This window comes from Patella vulgata, chromosome 2 (assembly GCF_932274485.2).
Source record: "Patella vulgata chromosome 2, xgPatVulg1.2, whole genome shotgun sequence".
In the NCBI taxonomy this organism is placed as follows: domain Eukaryota; kingdom Metazoa; phylum Mollusca; class Gastropoda; family Patellidae; genus Patella; species Patella vulgata.
The window spans coordinates 77,055,067-77,082,672 of NC_065880.2; the positions used below are offsets into that span (position 1 = coordinate 77,055,067).

Below are 27,606 nucleotides of genomic sequence, written 5' to 3' on the forward strand. Positions count from 1 at the left end.
CACTCGACACAAACTAGGTCATTTCGGGACTAACATATGGTTCAGGTTTATTTCATTAACTCGCTAGCGAGTAGGGGTCTTTAGCAGTGGGAGGAAACTGGACGACCAGGAGAAAACCCACGAGGTTGGACAGGCGACTATATTCCTTGTCACGTACAACCGGGGAATTGAAACCACGTTAGTTGACTCAATGACAGAACTTACGATACAGCGCGCACACGCTAACCATCCGGCCATCCAACCCCCCTTCAAGTGTAGCTAGTACATCGTTCCGGGTTTCATAAATCTCATTTGTATCTATTTATTTGTTACCTGTATTCGTACCGCAGAGACCCCCATCTGATCCCCGATGCCCTACTCTGGCTACGCAGGGATAAAATTAGATAAATTATGATTTGTAAGGTATTCTATGGTCTTAATAGCCTTGCACAGGTGGGTGGGGTGGGGACAAACTTTGTCTACTCCGGCACATACAAATTCTCTCGGCGCCCCTGAGTACACATTCAAAAAATAACAACGAACCTTTTCCAGGTCTATAATTAACGTAAATATACACAAAAAAATGTATATGTCAGGGTCATCATTATCCTCATTAAAAAAACAACCACTTTAACATAAATTAATGTAAATATATATGTCCAAAACAAAGAGAAACCGAATCCTCGAGTGTTATAACACATTCACTAGACATACTTATCCTCTTTAAAGAGCAAAACAGTCACTTCAACATAATTATTTACAGAGACTTTCAACCATCAGCCCCAAACGATGTCAGCAAACAAATAGCGTATGTCTTAATTAAATCGTAACCGTTTACACACGGGTGAGAAAAGGACCATCCGCCCACAACAGCCATATGAAATACTGTCTAGCCAAATGGTATATTTTCATTGTATATATCGATTCTGTACACGTGATATTAGGGCTATAATCACAATGTTATTTATTCAAAACACATATATCTATGTCACTAACAATAGCGTTTTATTTACATCTTTCTTCCAATAGATTCATTATTTCAAATTCATCATGTTTCTCATGGTAAAACACGATTCAAATATACATGTATATATATATATGTATGTATAAATATATATTTATTCAAAGCCATAACACTTAAACGGCCACGTCAATAACATTCAATATTCTCCTTTTTATGCGAAAATCATTGGAATGCATATTATTTAAGATGGCAAATAAGAAAATATCCTACCATGTCCGGAACATTCACAAACACGTATAAATAATCCACAATGAGAACCATCTGATTCTACATGTATCTTGTACAGATGTTCTTATGTTCTTGACTGAAATGTTCTTAATTCCAAAGCAATGTTCTTAAATTCCAAAGAAATCTCCCTATTGGTGTCTTCATATGTTTTAAAATATTATTCCCGGGTAACAAAATGATGTCCAGTGTAGAAAAACGATTCTTGCTGGTCTACAACAGAAGGCATCGGGTTAACTCTTCGTCTACGGAGAAGCTTTATGTTTTTTCTATTCATCTCGAGAGCTTTAACGTTTCTGATCTTAGGAAATTTGGTACAACAATACTCATATCCCCTTACTTTCTGTCTGGTACATAGACTCGTCTCATATCCTTTAACTTCAGACATCTTCTCTTAAATCACATAGAATCATCACGAATCCGCTGCTTTATCGGATGCATTCTGTACACACTGGGGGTTGATGTTGTATCATCCAAACTATCCATCTGAGTCTGCATTAACGAGCCGTTTCGATCATACTTCTCTGAAGCGCTACTCAGGCGAGTGGAATAAAACGCCCTCTCGTGACCAACAAGTCGTCCACTCTGGCGACAGGGTGTACAGCGGAAAAATCGTACAAAACCTTGACGGAATCTGAAAGTAGCCAAATTGTGGATTGAATGTAACTTTCTGCTTTTGGTTTTATCAAGAATAACAAACATGCTGAATACGGGTATACAGGTACAGGATATCAAGTGGTGTGGTATTGCTTAACCCTGCATGTGGTATTTGGCCTACTCAACTGAACAGTTTACAGGTAATGATTTGTATATGATTGTAAACGAGCTGAATAGAGAACTTTTTGACCAACAATACGTCTGCCTTGTCGATATGCAGAACAGCTGAAAAAATTGATGAAGCCTTGGCGGAATCTGAAATTATGCAAAGGACTCGGGTGAACTTAGAATTTTTTTATCATTAGTATATATTAAAGTAATGGGAAAAGAAAAGACGTCATTATTTAATAAATGTTAGAAGGGTCATTCTATAGCGATGTTGTCAGTGATGGATTATTTTGATCGGTGTTCTAAAGTGGTTAGGACAGAGTGTGCGTCTCTTATTTGCAGTGCAATAGCTTTACAACACAAGGATAAGACTTTACATATTGTCACCCACATTCATATGTTCAGATGGTTAATGATATCTGTTAAATGGGTTTTAAGGTAATAACTTTAAGGATAACGTCACAGGACACCATAAACACTTTTCACAATAAAAAAAGTTTTCTTTCCCCTTTAACCATCTAGCAAGGGAACATATCACAGAGAAGGGAACATCAATGGGTACATTTACAGCACCAGGATGATGAACGGATATGAACAATCACAGACAAGATGGGTAACTACAGATATATCAGTAATTATATAGCATACCTGGCATTCATCCAACAATATATTATGGGATTATACATAGAGTTACTCATGGCCAACCAAAATATGAGGATGAAAATCTGTTGGATGTTCTTGCTGTGGACGATGGACGGGAAGATATTGACCAGTATAAAATACAGATGCATCGGCAACCAACAAACGGCGAATATTATAACCACCACTATCATCATCTTCACTACCTAAAATCAGAAACAGGTACAATATGTATTGCATTCACAGTTACTAGATCCTGTGTCTTAATTTTGTATCAGGGACAACGTATATATAGTCGTTCGGATGGTATGAAAACCCGAGATCCCGTGTACATATTAGCGTGCACGTACATGAACCCTTGGCAGTTTGAACTCGATATATGAGTAGAACAGTAGGACATAAACCACATTTTATTCGATTCTTAATTTTGTATCGCAATCATTTAAACCCCTCAATTTATCCTGACGTCACTTATGTTTTAGCTATATCATTCGTTGTTTATCAAACGAAAGGGTTGGCTACTGTGCTAGTGTGTGGTATTGAATTCCAACTGTCAAGGGGTCTTTTACGTGCACACCAATATGTACACAGGACCTCGGTTTTTCGTCCCATCCGAACGACTATACGTTGTCCTTCACCACGCCGGAAAATTCCCGATGAACTTTCTCGGCCAAAGCAGGGATCGACCGAGGGACCTCCACTGAGCCATCATGGATCCTTTGTGCATATCATATATCACTGTTATGAATGCAACAAAAGTTTGGGCTTTGAAGTTGCTGGAATTTGGCGGATTTAATGTGGTATATTTTTTTTTAAAAAATTATGGATATAATGCGTGTTGGACAGGACTTAATGAAGTTAAAGAAATTGGGGTGTGTTTGGTTTTTTTTTACTTGCTCATAAAACTTTAAAATAAGCCAGATGAAATCTCAAGTAATTTTTTGTTAATTTGTTAATATTTTTAAATGAATAGGGAATGTAACTATATACATAGTATATCAATGTGGGTTAAACTTAGAACTTTTGTTAATTAACTTGCAAGGTTTCTTTAAGACTTTCCTGGTTTCCACGAATCCGTTTAAAGCCGATTTCGCACCATTCTATTTCAATCGATTAGATTTTAATGATTTCCTTCGTCATCTTTACACTCTAACAGAAAGATATTATTACACCATTAACACCGTAGACTAATGCTAGGTTCCCACTACCACGATTCGCGCTACGATTGAAATCGTGGTTTTAATCATGGAGTAATGTTGGTGATCCTATCAGGTCTTATCATATACTCTTCAAAACAAAGTAGGGGAGACTGAAATTCAAATACTTATGCAGGTTGTGATATGATAAACAGTCATGGGCACTTGACATGCTTTGAGAGTATGTGCACAGATGAAGAACTTATCGCCCCAAGAGAACCCCTGATTTGCACATGCGACACGCAATAGCACCATACAGGTGGGAGGGGTTCATTGTCAAATTTGACACTTCAAGGAAGGGTTGATGAAAACTGCCACTTGCTGGTTTATCCTATCCATGTTTGCTCTCCTATCGGTTATTGCATAAGATTTACTGTTTAGCGTATCTTTGCTTTAGTGTGTTACGTTTAATTTGATCGGGAGACGTGTTTGTCGACGGCAACGGCAACCGACAACACTGCAAGAATTGGCCCTGGACGGTTAATTAGAACCATGCAACGACGAATTGGTGAATGTCTGAGGATTGGTGGAGCAATTACTCATTATTAAGACTAAAATCAAAAACTTCCATTTTCACTTTTGACAGTGTATCTCTTTGCGAGTGAAATGCGGCCGTCAGATAAGCCGCCCATATGAACTGCTTATGTTCATGTGTAGGCAATTGGTCTGTTATTAACATACACCGGTTACCTCTAATAAAAACAGCAGTGCCTTTCCGCAGTTTTGTATTGTTTCTGAATATCCCGTACATTTTTTAAAAGTATATATTGAGAGCAGTCGTGTCAATCGTGTTGATCGTATCGAAACGTATCTTCACGTACCAGATCTTGGGGCAATCCAATCGTAACGCATCGCACGACAGTGCGAACCTAGCATAACATTGGTGTTTTCATTGGCTGTACGCGACGCAACGAATGCAATACATATTCTGGTAAAATTAAACTATACAAACATGGAATATAAAAGGAACGAAACGTTGTATTTGTACAAACATAACCAACCTTTCTTTTACTTTTGACTCTTTCAGCTTGCATTGGTACAGTTTCACCAATAACTTGACTTCCCCATAGTTCCCATCCGATCCTAGCATACGTGCCAGCTAGCGTCAACATGGGCAAGAAATAGTTGAAGATGATCAGAAGTATGTTATATCTGAAATGTATGAAATTGTAATAACCTTTACTAAAGATACATTATGAAAGGGGATCCATGGTGGCTAAGTGAGTAAGACGTTGGTTCGCTAACCTGGGGGTCCGTGTTCGATCCCGGTATTGGACGAAAAAGTTCGTCTCGATTTTCCGTCGTGGATATCCCACTTGTAAATTATGAGTGATGGAGGACCTGCCACGGCACAACGTATAGTCATTCGGAACCTAAAACCGAGTCCTGTGTAGGTAAAAGAGCCCTTGACAGTTGGAATTTGATATAAGAGTAGGCCGTAGCGTCGCAGTTTTGTCCTACCCCCCCCCCCCCCATAGCACACTGCATGGCGTATGTCCGTCTTCATTAGCCTAGTCGGAGCATTATGTAAAATTTAAATAAAGAGCTGACCGTTTTTGCTATAAAAGTTCAAAATAGCTAATAATGAAGCAAGCATATATACAATAAGAAACATCGCTCGATGACCGTGACTGCTATATATGTATTGGTTAATCTGATGTAGCATTAAATAAAATAAAATAAAAGTAGTCCGTTTTAGTAATGAGGTTATTTTTTGATAGCGACATATTTCTTTGGACAAACGAAAGAGGACTTTATCTCTTCTAAATCATGTAATCATGAATGTGCCAGTAAAATAGCTAATACTCAAAGAGTGATAGACAAATACTTTCCGGTGAAGCCTTACACGACAACAGGAATTTGACTTTTAAATACCGCCCCCCCCCACCCAATAATTAGTTCAGACGATTCAAATTATATCTGCTTTAACAAGGTACGTAAATATGAATATATCAGAATTTTTTTTACAATTTTGAAAATGTATTTGGATCTATTTAATGATTTCGTGATATGGCCCGTATTTTGACGTTAACTACCTCCACTCACTACTCATTTAATATATGTTAGTGCCATCCAATTTTTTTTTAAGGTATGTAAATACAAATGTGCCAGAAAATAATTACATTTTGTAGCAAGAAATAAACATGCTTTCCAGCAGTATATGAATAGATATCGAGAATTTCTTATTAAGATCGTTTTTTGGACTTTGAATACTGCCCATCCCCTCATTTAATAAAGTCTAGTGAAACTGATCTTTTATCAAGGTATGTAAATATAAACGTGCCAGAAAATAATTTGAAATATTTCACGGTACTAAACTCTATTAGGTGATGGGGAGGGGGTTGGTGTAGTCTGAAATGTCAAAATACGGACCATACTACGACATTCCAGATATCACACAGAATATCAATGAAAAGAAATTCCATTTCATTAGATTCTGGCACATTTAAATTTGCATAGCTCAAAAAGGCTATTACAGTTGGATGACGCTAAATACTATTAAGTTAGTACCAGGGGTGGGGGTATTTAAAAGTTAAAATACGGGTTATCGTGTAATGCATGACCGGAAAGTATTTTTTTATCCCTCTTTCAATGTGTTACTTTTTCCCTGGAGCGTTCATGATTACGTGATTTAGAAGAGATAAAGTCCCCATTCGTTTGAGGAAAGAAATATGTCGCTATCAGACAAAACTTAATTTCTGAAAATAGACTACTTTCAATTTCGACCGGATTAGCCATACTATGCCTGTGGTTTTACTAGAGTAGCGGACATTATTGTATGGTGACATATTATAAGCCAGGTTGATTTACACTCATGTCGTCATAATGTTCCGGTTCCATGAATTTCGAGAAATGTTTTTGGAGAAATGTTTTTGGAGAAATGTTTTGCAAGATTTGTATTTGGAGATTTGTATTTGTTGTTCGAGATTTCTTTTTCGTTGTATTTTTCCGATGAGATGTAAATATAGGCTAATATTTTGATTTTCTAAAATAAATGTTATCTTTATATTAAAATACAATTAAGTTAAACAAAAATACAGTCGGATTTGTAAAACAAATATAGATTTTAAGTTACAGATGTTAATTTTGGTGTACAAATGCCGAAATACGACAACAAATGAAAAAATAAGAATAAAGGAATATGAATGAAGAACTAAGAACACTGAATAAAGAGCTGTTTGGTCTTCCATATAGTTTTGAAAACTATTGTATATATATTATGTCACAGCAAGAGAAATATGGATCTGCCATAAACATAATGGATATTGCGTAGTCTCTGTATTTCGGTAGTACCGCACCGCTACCCCACACCCAAGGTGGACTATATGATGAAGGTTTGAAAACTATTGTATATTGTATACATGCATTATGTTACAAATAGATGTGTCATATAACTATTAATGGATGTCATAGTTTCTTTGTCCTCGGGTGGACTATTCGAAGTCTTGAAAACTATTGTATATGCGATGTTACAGCAAAGGAAAAAAGAATTGATCTATGTATTTGAAGGCGCTAGTCTATATTAAACATTTGATCTCGATCAATAAAATCCCAATCAAGACGGAATCGGTGTAATATGACATATTTGAACTACCATAACCTTGGAATTCCTAATTATAATCAATTCGTGTTATCGCTAATTTTTTTACTCATTTATTGACATTTTTACTGTTATATTTGCCCAATAGTCGGCGGTTTGTTTGTACATCATGATTTGGTATATAGTGGGGTTTATTAAGAAACCAGTTAAGAAAGGAAATAAAAGAGAGGTCTTTAAATGGAAATCATCAACTTTGAACTCTATTTGTCTACTGATTTGTCGCATTCCTGAAGTAATGGCCGCAATGTCATTATACACTTCTATACGTTCACACATTTAGAGCTCTTGTGAATCCCGACTGATTTGTTACGCTGTGAGGGAGCAGATGTTAACAAGATTGTTGACAAGTCAAAAGTTAGGACGAGAATCACCAGCCAGTCCAGCAGTTTTAAGTGGGATTAGAAATAATCTAACGAAACACTGCGGGGGACACACTCACGGAAACTACTAAAATTAACTGAAGCGGGGTAAAGCTGTGTTCTATCCAACTGAGTCGATTTTTTAAAGCGCGGTTCCCATTTAGAGCCCGTCGGACGGACAAATGAAATGAAGTTTTATGGCCAGCTTACGCGGTGGCTCAGTGCGTACGACGTTGGCGCGTTAGGTTGGAGGTCCTGTGTTCGATCCCGATCGTGAAAGTTCATCGGGATTTCGGGTGTGGTCCCCCTTTGTCAGTGGTGCAGGAATGAAAGCCGTGACAGTTGGAATTCGATATACGAGTAGGCCGTAGTATTGCTGTCCGGGCAAACTTTTCCTCATAGCACACTATATGGCGCATGCCCGTCTTCAGTAGCGCAGTCTGAACAGAACAGTAGCACGTTAAACCATATTGCATTTCTGTTGTCGACAATATAAGAAAGATGAAGACTTTTCCTTGGCATTTACACAATTACACAAAACAAACCTACTGACGTGGCACAATATACATGTACACACGCGCTTCACACAATAAACGGATATATCAAATCTAGAGAAAGAATCCGGGAGGTAAGATTTAAATTAAATTTGTTTGAGCTTCTCAATCTGTTAAATCATTGACAAAAAAACCCGCTTATGTCATACTTATTGGCCATTATCACGACCCAGTTTGCAAAGCGTGTGAACACCATAACATTTATTAGACTAAGTAAGTATTGAATTTGAGGTACTCAATCTGATAAAAATATAAAGCACTTTAAATATACTGTTCGTTTATTAGAGGTGTTATGTCAGCATCTAAGTACGTGATATTTTTATATGTCAATGGTTCAAGAAATGGCTAGAATTGATGATTAAAACAGAATTCTACACTAGGTCTGAAAGAGTGTTAACAGACTTCACAGCATTTTTTGATTGATGTTCCGGGTTTGTGTAACGGACATTAGCCCAATCTTTTCAGATAAGTGGGTTGTGCATCCAACGAACACACATGTTCCTAGACTGGTCTGCAATTCCCGAACTTATAGCTACGTTATCTCCCTTTACCACAGACAGTGAACAATAGCGATGTCCAATCAGAGGCCGTGACACGAACAGACTGGAATCAAACATGGCGACCTCCACGGAAACCTTGACCTTGAACGAACTTTGAACTTTTCAACTCGATTATCACAGATAGACATTTTAGTTGGAATGCGCGAGACTTAATTTCTATCGAGGAATCAGAGAGGTCACAAGCTGTCAGTAGCCAATCGAAATTAGTGACGAAATATGCAGGGTATTACATGAAGACGGGGGACAGACGGATTTCAGGTTTTGTTGAGGAACAACGGTCAGCGAGTTAGATTTGTCACCACCTGTCGTGTGCGTTACGGTGTCGCTCTAGCTGTGTGGCGATTCCAAGTTTTCCAATCTACTGGGCCAATTTCGTGGGTTTCCTCACGTTCCTCCGTTTTAGTCCCACTGCTGAAGAACCCTACCCACGAGCGAATTATTGAAATAAAATAGCATCATATGTTAGTCCCGAAATGTTATAGTCTGTGTCGAGTGGACGTTAAACACACACACACACACACACACACTCTCTCTCTCTCTCTCTCTCTCTCTCTCTGTAACTGGGTATTGGCAGAAGAAGGTAAATTTTAGCATGCAAATTTTATATATCAGGACAGAAAAATAACACCTGAATTAACATCACATTAGTTAACGTCAGGGGACCGAGAGTAATCAAATTAAGTCAGAGAGCAACATCCATAGCCGACGAAAAGACTCTAAAAGTACATTTTGTAGCATGAAAATTACGTATAGCGCCAAGAAATGCAACCTACCTAAAAACAGCATATTATTTTGCGTTGGAAAACCGGCGGTAATAAAATCTAACTCATAGAGCGACAACCTTAGTGGGCGAAAGACACTAAAAGTATGCATTATATGTGCGTGACATTTTTTGTATAAGGCAGAGCAATGACACCTAAAAATTATAATGCGTCTGAGAGGCCCGGGGTAATGAAATGTACGCCACAGAGTGATGAAAGACGGTAAAGTACATTATTTGTACTATTGTTGAGAGAACACGTAATTTGTAAATAGAACAAAACAACGTAGAGTATTAAACTATTTGATGCCCCAATAACAAGGAAATCTGATCATGACAAAGTAGTCAGTAAAGAACATCAATTAAACCAAGTACGTCTAATAACCCTTATCACTGTCTGATACCAGTTCATTATAAATCTGCCCACAATCTGCCAAAATCCACTAGCCTCGGGAGTAAAAATTCTCATCGGATAGGCTTCTATCATAATGGACCGTTTTCTGCTATCTTCTATCTCTAATTATAAATGACCACCGTCGCTTGTAATGATTATATAGACAAAGAATGACCGATGGTGAACATGCACTATGGGAATTAAAATATTGCCAATATGACATTATTTTAGCTAAATATGATCTTTAACCTGACGAATGATGTCAGGGAATTATGAGACAGATTACAATTGCTACATCAAACATTTTAACCCTTAATCTTAACGATTTCTTATCAAATGACCTTGTTATGGTAAATAATTATTTGTTTTTATTCAGAACCTATGGAAACATTTTCATTGTATATTATAGCTATATGATTAATGTATATCTATGTTTTCTTAGGGAAGGGGGCGGGGTGGTTGGCCAAATGGTTAGCACATGCCCGCTGTATCATAAGGTCTGTCATTGGGTCAACTGGCGTGGTTTCGATTCCACGGTTGTACGTAGGCTCGCCTGTCCAACCTTGTGGGTTTTCTCCGGGTCCTTCGGTTTCCTCCCACTGCTAAAGACCCCTATTTCAAGCGAATTATTGAAATAAAATTGAAGCATATGTTGGTCCCAAAATTACCTAGTTTGTGTCAAGTGGACGTCGAATATGGTTTGACACTATGATATATCCATAAACAAATTATTTGTAGAAATATTCGACTTAAACATACATTATGCAAGAGCTAAATCTGTCTATCTAAATGTTATCTAAATTATAAATAAGACATTTATTAACTTATCCAGACCATAATCATCTCCCAGTGTCAACGCTAGCCTGCGATATTTATTTGATTAGGAACCGATTTGCTGCTAAACTTTCATTCGTGATTTAATCATGAAATGGATAATCGAGACTATGTTTTTTATCGTACCGACTTCAGTAATGATGATCGATCTAGGCTAGGCCGAAAATTCAATCGCTAAAATCTCGGTTCAGAGTGGATCAATTTGACTGAAATTTTCAGCAAATTGCCTTTATATTATTTATTTTTTAACTATTATAGGGGGAACTGTCAGCTCTTTATCTAATCTCGCATAATGTATCTTTGATGTAAAGATGCATTGTGTATGAGATAAATCTGCCTATTTCAGGTCTTCTTTTTGACTTCTTTATGACATATTTAGATATATATTAACAAGACAAGCACTTAATCAAATCGCCAGACCATTGGCGGATGACCGAGATATTTTATAATTTAACTTTAAAATGAATATTTGAGACTTTTTTTATTATCCTAGCAATGGTATTTGACAACCAAGACTATTAACCTATATCGTGTAAAGCACTTATAAACATTGCTCGGAATAAAATAATTTATCTTTTGTTGAACTATAATAGCTAGAACGGCCATTTCTCGGGGGCCCTAAGCCTAAGACAATATTTGTGCTAATGTGTCTACATTTATAAGAATAGAGTTGAGTGGGACCAAATCGGCGGCAACGCTTCGCACGTTTGTTGACTCAACGTGATTTCGATGAATATGCTCTGCCGAAGCAAATGGGGGTGCAGACCCCCCACACCAACCCCGCCTGTCAAGTGCCTGGATAAACACGTTGATCATGACGGCACGTGTTTTCTGACGTCAAAATAATAATAATAATAATAATAATATATAATAATCAATACTTTATTTAAAGATAAGGTTGTCAGGCAACGAAACATGCGCCCATAGCAGCTAAGTCGCCCGGGAATTCAACCAGTGTTGTCGCATATTTTTCCTTTGTCAGTTATGAGAACATTTACAACACATTATAAACCTATAACTGTAAATCTCTTTGATCTTTAGGGTATATTCTATGTCCGGAATAACTTGCGGCCTGAAAGTGGTGGCCGGCTTTAAAATATATACTGGAAAATTTGGGGTTATTCTTCTGAAAGTTTTTCTTTAAACCTGTTACGGTTTATTCTTCCAGGGTAGGAAGTTTTTCTTACTGATATTAGGGGATATTCTCAGTTTACGTACATTTAAGCATAGACGGTTTATAAGCAAGATAAAGTCCCTGACTTCGGTTGGGGAAGCCTGCCAGCCTCGGTGTTTCTTTTTCTCGGTTTATTTTCTCCAGTCTTTCTTTCCCCAGCATAAACTCAGTCTCGTGCTTTATTCTATACATGAAAATATGATTACGAGTAATGACCGATGAAGTAATTATCAGAAAGCATTATAATTTGTTTTGATTGTTTGTCTCATGAAAGCGAGACTTATATACCCACTGAGGAACCGCAAACGAGCGGAGTTAAGTCCAAAATTTATTCGAAAATTGTATTAAAGATGGGTTCCCGCGTACAAACTGGATGATTTAATGGTATATATGGACTAAAAACATATTCAAACTAATTAATTTGTCATAATTATGCTTCAAATCCTTCTCAAACATTGTAATTGCGAAGGAATGCCCTGCTATTAAAATTCGATCAAAACAGGTCATGTTTACGTCACGTCTTGGAAATCAGAGGAGAATTCATTGCATACATAAGACGATGTTGTCTTTAATCGCTTACTATTTATTACAAATATCGAATCCTAATTAAATTCTCGGATTATCCACTACCCGCGTCTTTTTCTGTCATTTTTATCTCAGAAATTGTTGTACGTCTAACTCTTCATAACGTTTATCAACTTGTACATCAAGCGCTCAATGTTCGCGTGTGACCTTTGACATTACGCGTGCAGACATTCTTAATCGTCGGGCTGTTGATTAGGGGAACCCTTACATTTTTGTCCTCTATACGCTCAGTGAGTGTTTTTCGGGGAATCCAGTATTTTTCTAGTAAGATTGGATATCTCTACTTTCCATATATACCAAAATTGCCATACTTTTATTGGAAATCACCCGATAAATACTTTTCTGGGAACCCATCTTTAAGAAAGACTGTGATATTTGTAATAAATTAGACCACTACTTTATTAGTGTTAAAACTGGTAAGAAATGTTCTTGTCGCACTGGTTATAATTGTTTGAGTAGAAATATAGTCTACCTAGGTGCTCCTTTAGTAAAAAAAACCAATACCTAGGAGAAAGCAAACGCGCCTTTTCAAAAAGAATAAACGAACACCATGCAGACATTAGACACCGGTCGCAATACAGTTCAATTTGAAATGACGTACGAGTAGAAATGTTATGATTAAAATTATAGAGCTTTTTAAGACCGACAGAGATAATGGGGAAAAAATGATGCTATTAGAAAAGCCAGTGAATTCAAATGGATTCGCACTTTAAGAACATTCGCACCGGATGGCATTAACGAGAAGATATAGTTCCGAAGGATCCCCCACTTTATTGTTTACTCAATTTATATTAGCTTTAGCCTCTAGAGTGAATGAATGAATGAAATGGATTTTTAGCATCTAGAGCGTCCACAAGATTTTTTAAAGTGATCAAGGGCCTTAACTTTGAAATTGAATAGGAGTCTGCGTTTCATGCCCCGAAACATCGTGTATAAGTATAAAGTCAATCAGATGTTAACTTTAGCCTCAAGAGCTTCTACAAGATTTTTCAAAGAGGTCAAGGGCTATAACTCCGGCAGTAATTATCAAAAATCATCAGGCTTCTTCGTCTCATGATCTTAAACAGTGCGTATGAATTTAAAGTCAATCGGATATTAACTTTCGCCTCTAGAGTGTTCACAAGATATTTCAAAGTGATCAAGGCTATAACTCCGGCAGTAAATATCGAAAATAGTTGAAAAGCATTAGTTTTCTTCGTCTCATAACCTTAAACATTGCGTATAAATTTAAAGTCAATCGGATATTAACTTTAGCCTCTAGATTGTCCACAAGATATTTCAAAGCGACCAAGGGCCACAACTCTGGCATTAATTATCGGAAATCGTTGAAAATCAATAGGCTTCTGCATCTCGTGACCTTAAACACTGTGTATAAATTTAAACTCAACCGGAAAAAGGGTTGTTAAATGAGCTTTCTTATATATACATTAATAAGATAGAAAAAGAAATAGAAATTTATACATTAATAATATAAAAACAAGTTGAAAATATATACATGTACATTTATGGCACATAAAAGATGCAATGTCGATTATAAAAAAAAAGATTTTACAGCACCGACCACTGACACACTCACTCAATCAAATGTGCAATCAAATGCCTGGTGTTATTTTGATATAATCTATATACTTAAAATCCCATATCGGAAGTCCTCTAAGCAATCAGGATTAAATATATATTTATATCTACGATACATATTCAAGACCATTTATTAACACAGAAACAGACATTTAAAGATCACAAACACACGATAACATATACAATATTTACACAAACCTACGCTGATTTAAAGTATATTTTGACTGTCTATTGGAACAGATAATTATACGTGGAGCCAAGAAAACGCATATTATAAATAATTTATGATTACTACTTTCTAAGCAATGCTGTTGGTTTACATCTTACAAAAAACAGTGCTTATAAACTTTGCTTCTTGGTTCTGGAGAAAAGCTGTAGTTGTTATTATTATTCCTTACATAAACTCATATATTTACGTTATGTCACTATCTCCGAGGCTTTTTGCCGTCTATATATTAAATATGGATGACGAGTAGACTACATTCACAGAAGACCTACACGTGTGCATTTAATATGATTTAAATTAAGAAACAAGAAATAGAAAAAAAGGTGCTAAAAAGTCTGACAGTGCCAAATATAATATTATTGTATGTCTTCCTTTTCTCGTGTCAAATTAAATTCTCGTTACGTTTTTAGAGTCAATATTGCGCCTTTATTGCCTGTCTTCAATAGAAATCCGTATCTGTTTGTGCTCCATCGTTACATACCCCCTAACAAGGACAATGCCTAGTCGTTCGGATGGGAAGCAAAACCGTTGGTGTTCCACGGTAAAACAACACCTGACAGCTTGAATTCGATATATGCCGTAGTGCCACTGCCAGTACAAAATGTCCCTCATAGCACGCTGTATCGCATATGTTCGTCTTCATTATGTGAGTCTTTGCAGTAAAGCAGGACGTTAAACCTTATTTCATTTTATTTTCATTTTTACATATCCTGATTGCCACACACATTATTTATTACATAGTTTAAACAATATAATCACTTGCGTACCTGAGGGATAGAGCGCATTGGGGCGGCATCTTTGCTCTACTGCATCCATAGAAAAGGTTGTTTTCTTGCCGAAACAGTTCAAAGACACAACAGATGTACATTTGAACAGCAAGAGCAAGAGGGACGCAGTTCACTTAAACAAACCCGACAAGGCAAACCTGCAGACAAGACGAACTACACAGATATTGCCAGCAATAAACAACAAATATCAAATCAAGTGAGAGGACCCGGGGGGCTAGCCGGAAGCGCCCACTACTCTCTACAGTCCCGGGCCTGCAATGATATAGACTTCGCTCAAAATGAGAAGATAGGTTGCCAGGCAACGAAACATACAGCCACAGCAGCTAAGTCTTCTGGGCAGTCAACAAATGCTGTCGCATATGTTTTCTTTTGTCAGTAATGAGAACATTTACAGCACCTGAATATCTGACTACGATTAATAACAGATAAAGTATTTATCAAAAACATTATAATTTGTTTGTCTTAGCCTCTAGAGTGAATGAATGAATGAAATACAGTTTCAGCCTCTAGAGCGTCCAAAATATTTATCGAAGTGATCAAGAGCCTTAAATCATTGAAAATAAATAGGATTCTTTGTCTCATGACCTTAAACACTGTGCATAAGATATTAACTTTGGCCTCAAGAGCTTCTACAAGATTTTTATAGATGTCAAGGGCTATAGTTACGGGAGTTATTATCGAAAATAGTTGAAAATCAATTGGCTTCTTCGTCTCATGACCTTAAACAAGATTTTTCAGTGTTCAAGGTGGGCGTATAAAAACAAATCAAAGTGTGCTCGTTGTGTATTGTATTTGCGGGGGGTGGGGAGGTGCGCCATTGACTATAGTCATGTATACATTAATTATTGTTTAGAAACAAGTAGCGCGTAATTGAACTTTTTGGCAAGTTTTACATGATACAACTTTTGAACTATTCATTATTATTTTTAAATTCCCTTTCGATATATTCTGATTATTTAAGAATTCCAGAGCGTGTGTATAGTGCAATATTCTCTAGTAACCTTTAACTACAGTAACGGCCGTTGCAGCTGTTGTGAACTCATGCAAGAGTAATTATGAACAAGAAATAATTTATACAAAGTTTTGTTTGCATAAGTGAGTTGTAAGTGTTTTACTTACATCAATGAATCATTCATTATTTTGACTGTATACATTTTCAGAAAACCTGGTAATCGCTGAGTTAAATAAATCATCCAGGAAAAAGTTCAAAATCAAAATATTATGAAAATAAATACACGTAACATTGAATTCATTATACAATTACCATGGTTACAATCATAGGCAGTTTTCTATTTAATACGAAAGACTGAAATGAAATGAAATTGGGTTTAACGTCCAATTTGTTTGCTCTAACAGGTTTATAATGAAGCCGAGTATACATCACGCAGTGTGGCGTTTTCTCCTACCATCAAGGTTTCTTTTACGTGCACAACGAAGTTTATCGTACCACCCGTTGCTAACCAGGGCCCCTTTTCTGCACCAGTGACAAAAGAGACCTTGGGCAATAATGCTAGCATAAAAAAAACAATTTTCAATGGCAGAGCTTCACGAATGTGTATTTATCTGAAATTATACAGGGCGACAATATGCTATGTCGATTCAGCTGTCATATGTGAAACATCGCAGATTTCTTAATCCGTTTTATAGCCAACCTTTGCCCCTATATCTATTAAACAGACACAAAGTTATCATTAAGAAAAAATATTGTAATATTTCATTCTATTTGAAGGCTGCATTTCATTTGAGACCACTGCGTCGATATTTTTCGATCTCCGATCACCGAAGAAAATTAGATTTTCCATTCAACTTTTTTTTGTACGGAACCTCAATAGCGTAACCTCTGCTTGGATCGCTAAGAAACACGATGCCTCTGAGAACACAAACAAATCATGGTTGTCCCTATTGCATATCAATCAATCCAAACAAGACATATAAACATGGTGATGGTTACACATCGAATATGGACAAAAAATAATTATCTTACTGGCTGAATAGCACTGATTTTAATTAGGATAAAAGCTACAGCATGTAACTCCACACTCAACATCATGATCTATTATAATAAATAGCCAAGTCAATGCTCGAGTTAGGAATTTTGAGATGTTCTGGAAGTTTTTGTTTATACATCCATCACCGAGAACTTGAAATAAAGTAAACAATCAAGTCATGGCGATAACGTGTTATTGGCGATTACACCGCTATGGGGCTGGCTTATTTAAAACTTTGGTTATATCACTGTTTCCATCTCGCAGTGTTAGTTTTAGATGAGATGGATTTTTTTCTGTATTGGTTTCTGAAACTATGTCAATATGATGTTTATGAACATGCTAAAAGTTAATAAAAACCTCCTTGGTTTGTTTTTGTATCCTATTCGAAATAAATAGGCCTACTGTTTTAACCAAGTATAACGTTTCGTATCGTTCCAGCAACTGCTATATCGCGGTGTTAGTTTTGTTGTATTGTTTTCCGAGACTATGTATTAACAAGTATAACGTTTCGTATTGCATCCAACGCATATCTCATTCCATTCCACACACAGCGATCCATCTACTTCATACTTCGAGAATAGATCTCTGCCCGAAATGGCCGCCATATCCATAAAATAGTATATTGTTTTGTAATGCGGTTCTACTCCGTTTCACATGTGGCATACACACAAAGACAACTTCTTCAATTTTATTAAGTGGAAACAGAATAACTACTTAACAAAATTCTCGAAGTTTACTTAGTGTTTTCGACTAAGATCGTCGATTTAGGACTTAAAATGTCGGTCAACTATCTTAGTGTTTGTTCTCAAGCGGAGCTAACTGTAGACAGACAGCCTATGTTTAGTATGATCTCATTCCAGCCAACAGCTATATCACCATTTCGATCGCACAGTGTTAGTTTTATTTTTGTTTTTTTTATATTGTTTTCCTTGATGTTTATGAACGACGTATCTTTTCATCCAACGCACGTCTCATTCCAGCCAACAATTGCTTATTGGTGACCTGTGACCTCTGACAGAATCAAATAACAAACTAGATGAAATATCTGGATGATTGAATAATTTCCAGATTCGTTCGATAACTCGGTACACATTTCGGTTTAACATTTCTCCGATCTTATATATTCACCGGTATTGTACATCTAAAACGGAGTATCGTGGCTATTTTTTCTTTTCGATTCCATTTAACGAGATTAAATAGATAAGAAATTGTTTATTTAAGGAATAATTCTTTTCCATGCGATCGTTAAAGAATGAGTGATTACAAGCTCGGAATACACAAGTTAAATTACCCTTCACGCTTTTTTTAGACGTAGTTTATTTTCACGTAACTTTTATACGATTGCGATGCGCTTGATTATACATCAATCAGAATACATCAGTTTGTCTTTGAAGAGAAAATAACAGAAAATTAAAACTTAAGAATCGTTTCTCTCTCATTCATATCAATTTTGTTATTCGTAGATGTGGTTTTAAATCGATATAATTCAAATTATTCCACAGACAGACTATTTGATGTTGCGGAATGTCTTTAATATGAGATATGTAAATGCACTATATTTGGTGTGAATTTGTGAATGGATGAGAACAGAATGAAGGGTGTGGGTGTGTGTGTGTGTGTGTGAGAGAGAGAGAGAGAGAGAGGGAGAGAGAGAGAGTTTAATAGTTTAATATCCACTCGAAACACATTAGGTCATTTCGGGACTAACATATGGTTCAATATATTATTTCAATTCAGGACCCGGAGACAGAAAACCCACGAGGTTGGACAAGCGACCCTACTCCTTGTCACGTACAAGCGGGAAATCGAAACCATGCCACTTGACTTAATGTCAGATCTTCAGCCATCCAACCCCCGTATCCGGGAAGAAACACCAGAACACAACATATTCTAATCAATCTGTTTAAAGTACAGACAGATCTATATTTCATTTCGTTTTTTTTATACTTTCGATGGCCTATACTACATGAAGATCTGACAAATTGTACTATAAGGTCGTGTCAGAGGTCGTACGAGCCGCTTTTGACTCTATGACGTCAGGCATTGATTAATCAATCAGCGTTGGCGTTTCTAGTGGTTTACCCACAGTTCCGTGCATATGGCACGCCAATAAGTCGCCGTAACAGACTGTTTCATTGGCTTAACCCTCCCTTCAACCAAAACGCCGATAATATAACAACTCTTCCAGATCCTAGTGTAGTAAACACAAGTAAAACGAAATTTTGAACTATAAAAAAGGAAACGAAATAGGATCTGTGCTTTAATCAGATTGTATTCCAATCTACAGTGCACTTGACTTTTTAAACTGAATGAAATATCATTAAACAAAACTATTTGAAATACTCATAAGTAATTCTTTCAGATTATTTCAGGAAAACGTTATCTAAATGTAGCTGCCTTATAATGTATTCTAAGTACACAGTGCTGCAAAATGTGCCAAATGTCATCTATTCAAGTCTATTTTTTCCTTTAACAATGACTGTAACTGATTGTTTCAATGGCGTTTTGTAATTTAACTGGAAATACACAAGGACCCGATAAGCAGTAACTATATTCTATACTAATATTTGTGACTGTTGTTTGTCTGTTTGTCTGTCCAGGGTTGGCGGCTACACTAGTGTTGTCCCGAGGCTGAAATTTGGTATATATAGAGGTAGCTCGGACAAAGGAATAATATGGGCTAGGTGACGTCGGTCTACCGCTTCCGGTTTCGTAGTTAAGGGCACAACCCGCACACAGCCCGTGCAGCGTCAGGTCATCCGCTAGTTTAATATAATTGTGACCCGTGGATTGTAATGAGGTGGGGTTTAACGTCTCGTGAACCTAATACTTCGGTCATTTTGAGACTGGTATATGGCTGGTGTTTTATCTGTGGTTACGTGTCCAAGTTTGCCCTGGGAGCAGCATTCCCACCTACTGCTCTACGAATTACAACTAACCGGGTATCTTGTACGTACATAGCTAAATTGTAAACGGGACCTCGATTTTTTAACCCATCCAGACGACTAGACACACTGCTCTATACTTAATGTCCAGCACAACTGATGATTAAATGGCCAGGAAATGAAGTGAAATGAAATGTTTAACGTCCTACTTCTCTAATGGGCTAATGAAGACGGAGGCAATCATACGTTATACAGTTTGCTATGAAGCAAATTTTGCCTGGACAAGGGGTCAGAAAAAATCGGAAATAAAGAAGAAATACTTACGCCATATCAGCAGTACTTTGGTTACTTGCTCCATCTGGCCAAAGCAGATAACAAAGAGTTCGGACAGTATTGTTAGTTTTTTCATCATTGATATCATAGACTGTGGCATACAGAAGACTTGGTAGTGCCAATAAGAACGAGGCACCCCAAATTCCCACAATTATTGTTAGAACTATTCTTCCTGTTAATCTGGGTTTCAGTGGGTGGATTATAGCCATGTACCTGAAAGAAATAAAGTCAACATGTATTTCGATCAAAAAGTTTACAGGAATAGTCACAGTACCAGAGTGCACTCTCGCTGTAATTATATTTCCATTTGCACATTGTATGTTTATAAAATATAACTATATTTCTGACAGGGAGAGGGGTTTAATATATTAAATGTATTTCGATCAAAAAGGTTCCAGGGACAATCATAGCACCTGAGTACATCCTCACCGTAATTATATTTCCATTTGCACATTGTATATTTATAAAATATAACTATATTTCTGACAGGGAGAGGGTTTTAATATATTTAATGTATTTCGATCAAATAGGTTCCAGGGACAATCATAGCACCTGAGTACATCCTCACTGTAATTATATTTCCATTTATACATTGAATATTTATAAAATATAACTATATTTCTGACAGGGAGAGGGGTTTAATATATTTAATGTATTTGGATCAAAAAGGTCGAGGGACAATCATAGCACCTGAGTACATCCTCACTCTAATTATATTTCCATTTGTACATTGTATATTTATAAAATATAAATCTATTTCTGGCAGGGAGAGCGATTTAATATAGGCTAGGCTATGCCTGTTCCCCAGTCCCTGGTTGGATAGCAATCTGAATAAAACATATTGTTTATAATTTTTAAAAAGTTCAAAAAATAAATCTTCAAAAGTACAATAGAAATATTCACAGCAATTAACAGTTTATTCGTTATTACTAGGAATATTAAGTCACGGCTTTCCACTTTAACGGCGGCGAGGTAGTTGGGAAAATATTTACACTGTTTCTCTCGTTGCACTGAGAGTATCTTTTTTCAAGTCCATAGTTCTTACTATTACCACCGGAAGAAAACATCGCGTGACGAACACTCTTGAATCTGAACTTTTCATTCAGATACTGTTTTTTTTAGTTTAAAGCTCTAATTGATTCATCTGTGTTTCAAAAGCTTCCATTAACCCCATTCCTCTAATTTAATTAAGAAATCTGTTAATTATTCATTATGTGTATCTATTTTCTAGCATATATTTCATCTCTGTAACCTAAACTTCTCTTTTTTTCTCTCTTTATCTAAAAGTAATTTAATTAAATATACCTGATAAACCAGCGTAAAATTTGACGAGTTGTTATATAACTTAATTTTATAACATTTCTTATCTTTTCCAGACGTTTCAGATGAAAAAGGCAGTTCGCCATAATGATTATATTCCTATGACTGACAGGTATGGTACACTGAGAGTCGAGCATGGTTGTTATTTTTTATCTATATATCCGGGATTAATATATGTTCAAATATTGAGTGTATATCACTTATACCCCAAATGTTAGTCTCGAAATGACCTAGTATGTGTCGAGTAGACGTTAAAATCTCTCTCTTTCTCTCTCTCTCTCTCTCTCTCTCTCTGAAGGGTGGTATTGTCATTTAGTGACTGACATGAATTGATTCAGATTGTGTATGTAGAATCTGTGGACGCTGAAGTTGTCCTTTAATGACATGAAACTATGGCAGCTGGAATTGCCCTTTAACGACATGAAGCTGGTGTTGTCTTTAATGACATTAAATGATTCTGACAGACTAACACGTACTAATTTCGTGTTTAATATAGAGAAACCCATTGAAAATAATTATTTGTTTGGTGTCAGTATGTCTCTGGTAAAAGTTTGTCCTAGGACACCTAACAGTAAACGTACTTAGTGAACTAGGGCAATATTAAAAGAAAGCCAATAAGAAGGAAGAAAAGTTGTCAGGAAATTAATGAAGGAAGACGTTTGGGACTTATCTTCATTGTATCTAAAGCTTCAACTGATGCGGTAATGTAACAGACTGGCATTAAACTTTATCTAGGTAGTATAATGTGTATCCCCGGAAGTGACTGGTTATTTAAGTTAATGTTCCAGAGATGTACACGTATTACCTGTCAAGATCGGCCCATCAGGCTATAAACTAATTTCTACATCATGTCTTCGTGACTCAATAGAGTATTTGGCAAGAATCTGGTAAATAAATCTTAACTTTAAGAATTCGAACGTTATACACGAAAATAACTCAAATGGGACTTAAGATCCAACTTTTCTGCACCGACTGGGATAATGAAGATAACCATACGCCATACAGTATTGTATGGGAGATATTTTGCCTACTTTTATTCGAAGAGTTCTTTTACGTACACACCAATGTGTACCCGGGACCTTGGTTTTTCGTCCCATCCGAACAACAAGCCACTTTCCCTTGTTAGATTCACCGTCCTAATAACTGGCAATGGGAAATGGCACCGCAAAACCCAGAGGAACTTTCTCTGGGTTAGCGAGCCAGCATAATCCCCACTAAGTCACCGCGGCTCCCCTACACGAAAATACCACCATGTCAATATTAATATAATGTCCATTGTCAATATTAATATACTCTCCATTGTCAATATTAATATACTGTCCATTGTCAATATTGATATACTGTCCATTGTCCTAGTACTTATTTTTAAAAGTGATGGCTCGTAACTACATTGATAGCATGCAAATAAAATCAAATTTGATAACAGTAAGCAGCTCATTTTGAATGATCATATGATAGTATCCACGATGGAAATGAATGGAATACAACGTAAGAGGTTTAGATCTATTTGATAAGGCTAACTTCAAGTTTGGTCAAAGGTCACGAGATGTAAACAGGGCAAACCCTAACCCTAGACCTATCTGCAATGCTTACCCTTACCTTAACCTACTATCTCGCCAGCAATCACTTGCCCTATCTATATTTACATCTCAGCGACCTTGACGAAAATTGAGTTGGCCTTAACAAATAGATCTAGCCAACGTAACAGCCGATAAAGACGGGGTTCAGAGTGCAATGCATTGTTGTTTTCGCTTGCTCGTTTACAGGAGACTTTATGATATACGTCCGTCTTTATTAACACGGTCGGTACAGAAAAGTAGGACGTTAAACCACATTTCATTTCTTTTGTCATCGCATGTAAAAATTTCTCACACGCTTTCACGGACCCACGAGGTTGGAAAGGCGACCCTACTCCTTGTCACGTAATTTGTGTCCAGTGGTCGTTACCGTCCCCTCCCCACCCCACCCTCTTCCTCTTTCTCTCGTACAAGTGTACTGACGTAACTGATAATAGACAACCGTGTACGATTATAGCTAATTTGACAGATTATCACATATTCACATATTTCCTAGTTAGTTGTATTTTATGGCTGAAATGATTTGTGAGAGTCTCTTATTATTATTTACAATGACGTCTAGTCTCATCACCCTTATCAACAGAAACAATCCCACATAAACAATAGTCGATGATTGATTACTTTTGAATAGAAATGACACGACACACTGTTACATGTTAAAAGTAAAACACTCTATGTACAATTACCTTTGCCTATTAATTAACTTTTGAAACCCTGGTCGAGTTTGTTTTTTTTTCTGCTGTAAAAATTACTGAACGCAATGAAGAGATGTGACATAACCTCAGATCGGTGTGGTGGGAGACGAATGACTCCTGGGTTTGAAAGAGTATACCATGCTTTGTTATAATCGTCAGGATTGGATCTATTTGTTCAATAACCTATGCTTATTAAAGGAGCCAAGTCTTTAACTCAACATGATCCACAATCTTTGATATTCTAAACACGACTTATTGGTCAATTTAAGTCAACATTGATGTTACTCGTATCTTTTTGTGAAAAGCTGGGCTTCTGATATCCAATATTTAAGACAAAATGAAAATTTAAAAATTGGCACACGAATCACGTGCCAGAATGCTTTCGAGCATCATTTGTATGAAGCGACTTGTTGAACCAGGCTAAACATATCCCATGTAGGAAAATACTACCGGTGTAGACTGAAATAACCAGACGCCAAAGATTGACATTCAATTCGGACTCTTCGCGTATTTCGCCGAACATAACTGATTAGAAATTACAGTAAAAGCAGAAACGATTGAATGCAAATCAGTTTATGTACATTTATATTACTTTAGTATATGCGTTGTGACCCTTTTGTGTCCATTTCCAGGTGCCAAAGAATAGCGATTTAGCTCCTTTAACTTTAAAAAATCGGGCTTGAAAACAATGTCAAGTAAGTGCAGGGGTAGCGGTGAGGGGAGGGGGCGCAAACAAAACCGATGACAACCCTGCGGATAAGACTCAGGTTTAACGCCTGCGCCTTGGATCATAAGGTCTGTTATTGAGTCAAGAAGTTTGGTTTCGATTTCCAGCTTGTATGTGACGAGGAGTATGGTCAGGCGTCTCCCGTTTCCCGCCATTGCTAAAGACCAAAACCCGCAAGAGAATTATTGGAATAAAATTGAACCATGTTAGTCCCGAAATGACCCCCTCTCTCTCCTCTCTATCGCTCCCTCTCTCTCTCTCATAGTGGTTTTAATCATCTCAAAAATAATCATAAAAATTATTAAAGTTTTCATAAGTCATAATGTGTTATAAATTTCCCTTAATCGAAGATTGCAACATTCATTTTTTCCCAGTCAACAACATATAGATTTACAGAAAGGTTATCGAACAATAAAACATTTCAATAATAATTAAACGCCTTAGTTGTACTGTAGATAAACTGCTTTACTTCTTTGTTTTTCTTGTGCAATAAATAGCAATTTGCATTCTTTTTTTGCAAACCCTGGAATCCACCTTTTATATGAAACATGTGTTGTAAATGTGCTCGGTGCCAGATTTATAAATGCTGTTAGTTTTTAATGACTCTTACTTTAAACATCCATTTAGTAAAACAACGGATGTAACGACTTACCGCTTCATAAAAATCATTTAAAATGAAATGGGGTTTAACTATTTAATTTTCTGCAACAATGAAGGCGTGTACACCATGTAGTGTGCTATTAAGTAAATATGCCCTGGATGGGACATGTAGTGTGCTATGAAGGAAAATCCCCCTGCATCGTTGAGTGGCCAAATGGCTTAACACGTGTGATTTAGATATTTAGATCACAACGTTCAGTGGCATGGTTTCAATTCCCTGTAGGAGTCGGGTCGCCCGTCCATCCTCGTGGGGGTGGGGGTGGATGGCCGAATGGTTAGCACTGTATCATAAGATCATAAGGCCTGTCAGTGAGTCAACTGGCGTGGTTTCGAATCCCCGGTTGTACGTGACAAGGAGTAGGGTCGCCTGTCCAACCTCGTGGGTTTTCTCCGGGTCCTCCGGTTTCCTCCCACTGATAAAGACCCCTACGCGCAAGCGAATTATAGAAATAAAATTAAAACCATATGTTGGTCCCGAAATGACCTAGTTTGTGTCAAGTAGACGTTAAACCCCATTTCTCTCTCTCTCTCTCTCTCTCTCTCTCTCTCCATCCTCGTGGGTTCTTTCTTGCAAAATTCATTCATGTTCGTCAGCAGAACATCCATGCCCAATGAACATTATGTTATTAATTTACACCACCCCAATGAAGTATTTGTATTATAATTGCAGTTTTAATGGTTGTTTAAAATAACGAAAATGAGATTATTATACAGAAAGTTGGCCAGTCATACTGTGATGAATTCCAACATATATTTACGTTCAGTTTATCTTGTCCAAATATAAACTGTTACATAAGATAGCTGAAATGGGCCTATTTAGAACTAGCTTTAATGAAATGAAATTAAATGGGGTTTAACGACTTACTTTTCTGCACCGACTGGGCTAATGAGGGCGAACATACGACATGTTGTGTACTATGGCCTACTTTTATTTCGAATTTCAAATGTCAAGGGTTCTTTTACGTGCACGCCAATCTGCACATAGGATCTAGCTTTTTCCTCCAATCAGAACGACTAGACGTCGTCCCTGTCAGACCTCTCATCCGCACCCTTGACAAGGGAAATCTCGCCAGAAAAACCAGAAACTTTCTCGGCCAACACTGCTGTAGCGAACCCGTGACCATTTAGTTAGCGAGCCATTTACTCACTCAGCCAATGCGACTCCAGCTTTAATCTAACATATTGATATAGTATTTGTGAGTATTCATGTCTTATCATTAACTATGTAGAGTATTATTTGTCTCATCTGGTCAAGCCTTTTTCCATTAACACAGAAAATATATGGAATGATTTGGGTCATACTAATCACCAACAAGAACCGCGTATTTTTGTCAATATTGCAAAGTACTGCAAACATTGACCGACAAGGGCAGTTATGTTCTAGATATCCAAATGAACAAACATGTGGATAATTGAAATATTGACAAAACAGTAATCTTGAATCAATCTTTTCGTGAAAATTTCAATTATCCATTTTTTTTTTTAAAAAAAACCAAAACATTTTCGTGAAAACATTCAAATTTTGGATATGATGTGTAGAATATTGACGAAAAACATTCTTGTCGGTGATTAAATAGTAGGCCGCATTTCGCTATCTGGAGAGGGGATCACGGTTACTAAGTGGGTAAGGCGCTGGCTTGCTAGCCTGGAGGTCGGGTGTTTGATCCCTGCATTGTCCGAGAAAGTTCATCCAGATTTTCCGGCGTGGTTCTCCCTTGTCAGTGATGCAGCACGTTCGGATGATACTAAAAACCGAGGTCCCGTGTACACATTGGCGTGCACGTAAAAGATCCCTTGGAATTCCATATAAGAGAAGGCCGTAGTGCCGCTGTCCGGGCAAAATATTTCGAAGATCTTGTGTTCCGATATATTACAGGGAATATATCATCGAAATCTTTAAAAACACTGAAAGTGGCAAACATATGCAAGAAAACGATAAGCAGATGTGATCCGCGTAACGAATTAATAATCGATATATTTAATCGTGCATCGCGAACACTATTTTAATATTTATCAAAGCTTTAGCTTATTTCACTAAGCAAGACTACTTATGTTAACCTAAGAATAATGATAAATACTATTTTAGAGGCATTTAGTAACTGGATAGAGCAATCATCTATAACACATACTTATGGAACAACAGCTACTAATTTATTTGGGCGACGTTTAGAAGGGTATTC

The 27,606-nt window shown here is 36.9% G+C and overlaps 1 protein-coding gene across 4 annotated transcripts in view; it reads right to left on the reverse strand.

Annotated features, from left to right (window-relative positions):
* Positions 1-256: 256 nt before the first annotated feature.
* LOC126811658 (tachykinin-like peptides receptor 99D) overlaps positions 257-27,606 on the reverse strand; it is a 54,460-nt gene continuing 27,110 nt past the window's right edge. For 3 of the 4 annotated variants that reach the window (XM_050537465.2, XM_050537468.2, XM_050537467.2), the window contains exons 3-6: positions 20,439-20,660; positions 4,830-4,980; positions 2,642-2,838; positions 257-1,862 (exon numbers count right to left, since the gene is read on the reverse strand). In XM_050537465.2, the coding sequence (XP_050393422.1) occupies positions 1,628-1,862; positions 2,642-2,838; positions 4,830-4,980; positions 20,439-20,660 (805 nt within the window). In that variant the 3' untranslated portion in view covers positions 257-1,627. Of the gene's footprint in view, positions 2,141-2,641; positions 2,839-4,829; positions 4,981-20,438; positions 20,661-27,606 lie in introns of all 4 variants that reach the window. The other variant, XM_050537469.2, reaches the window with a different exon arrangement.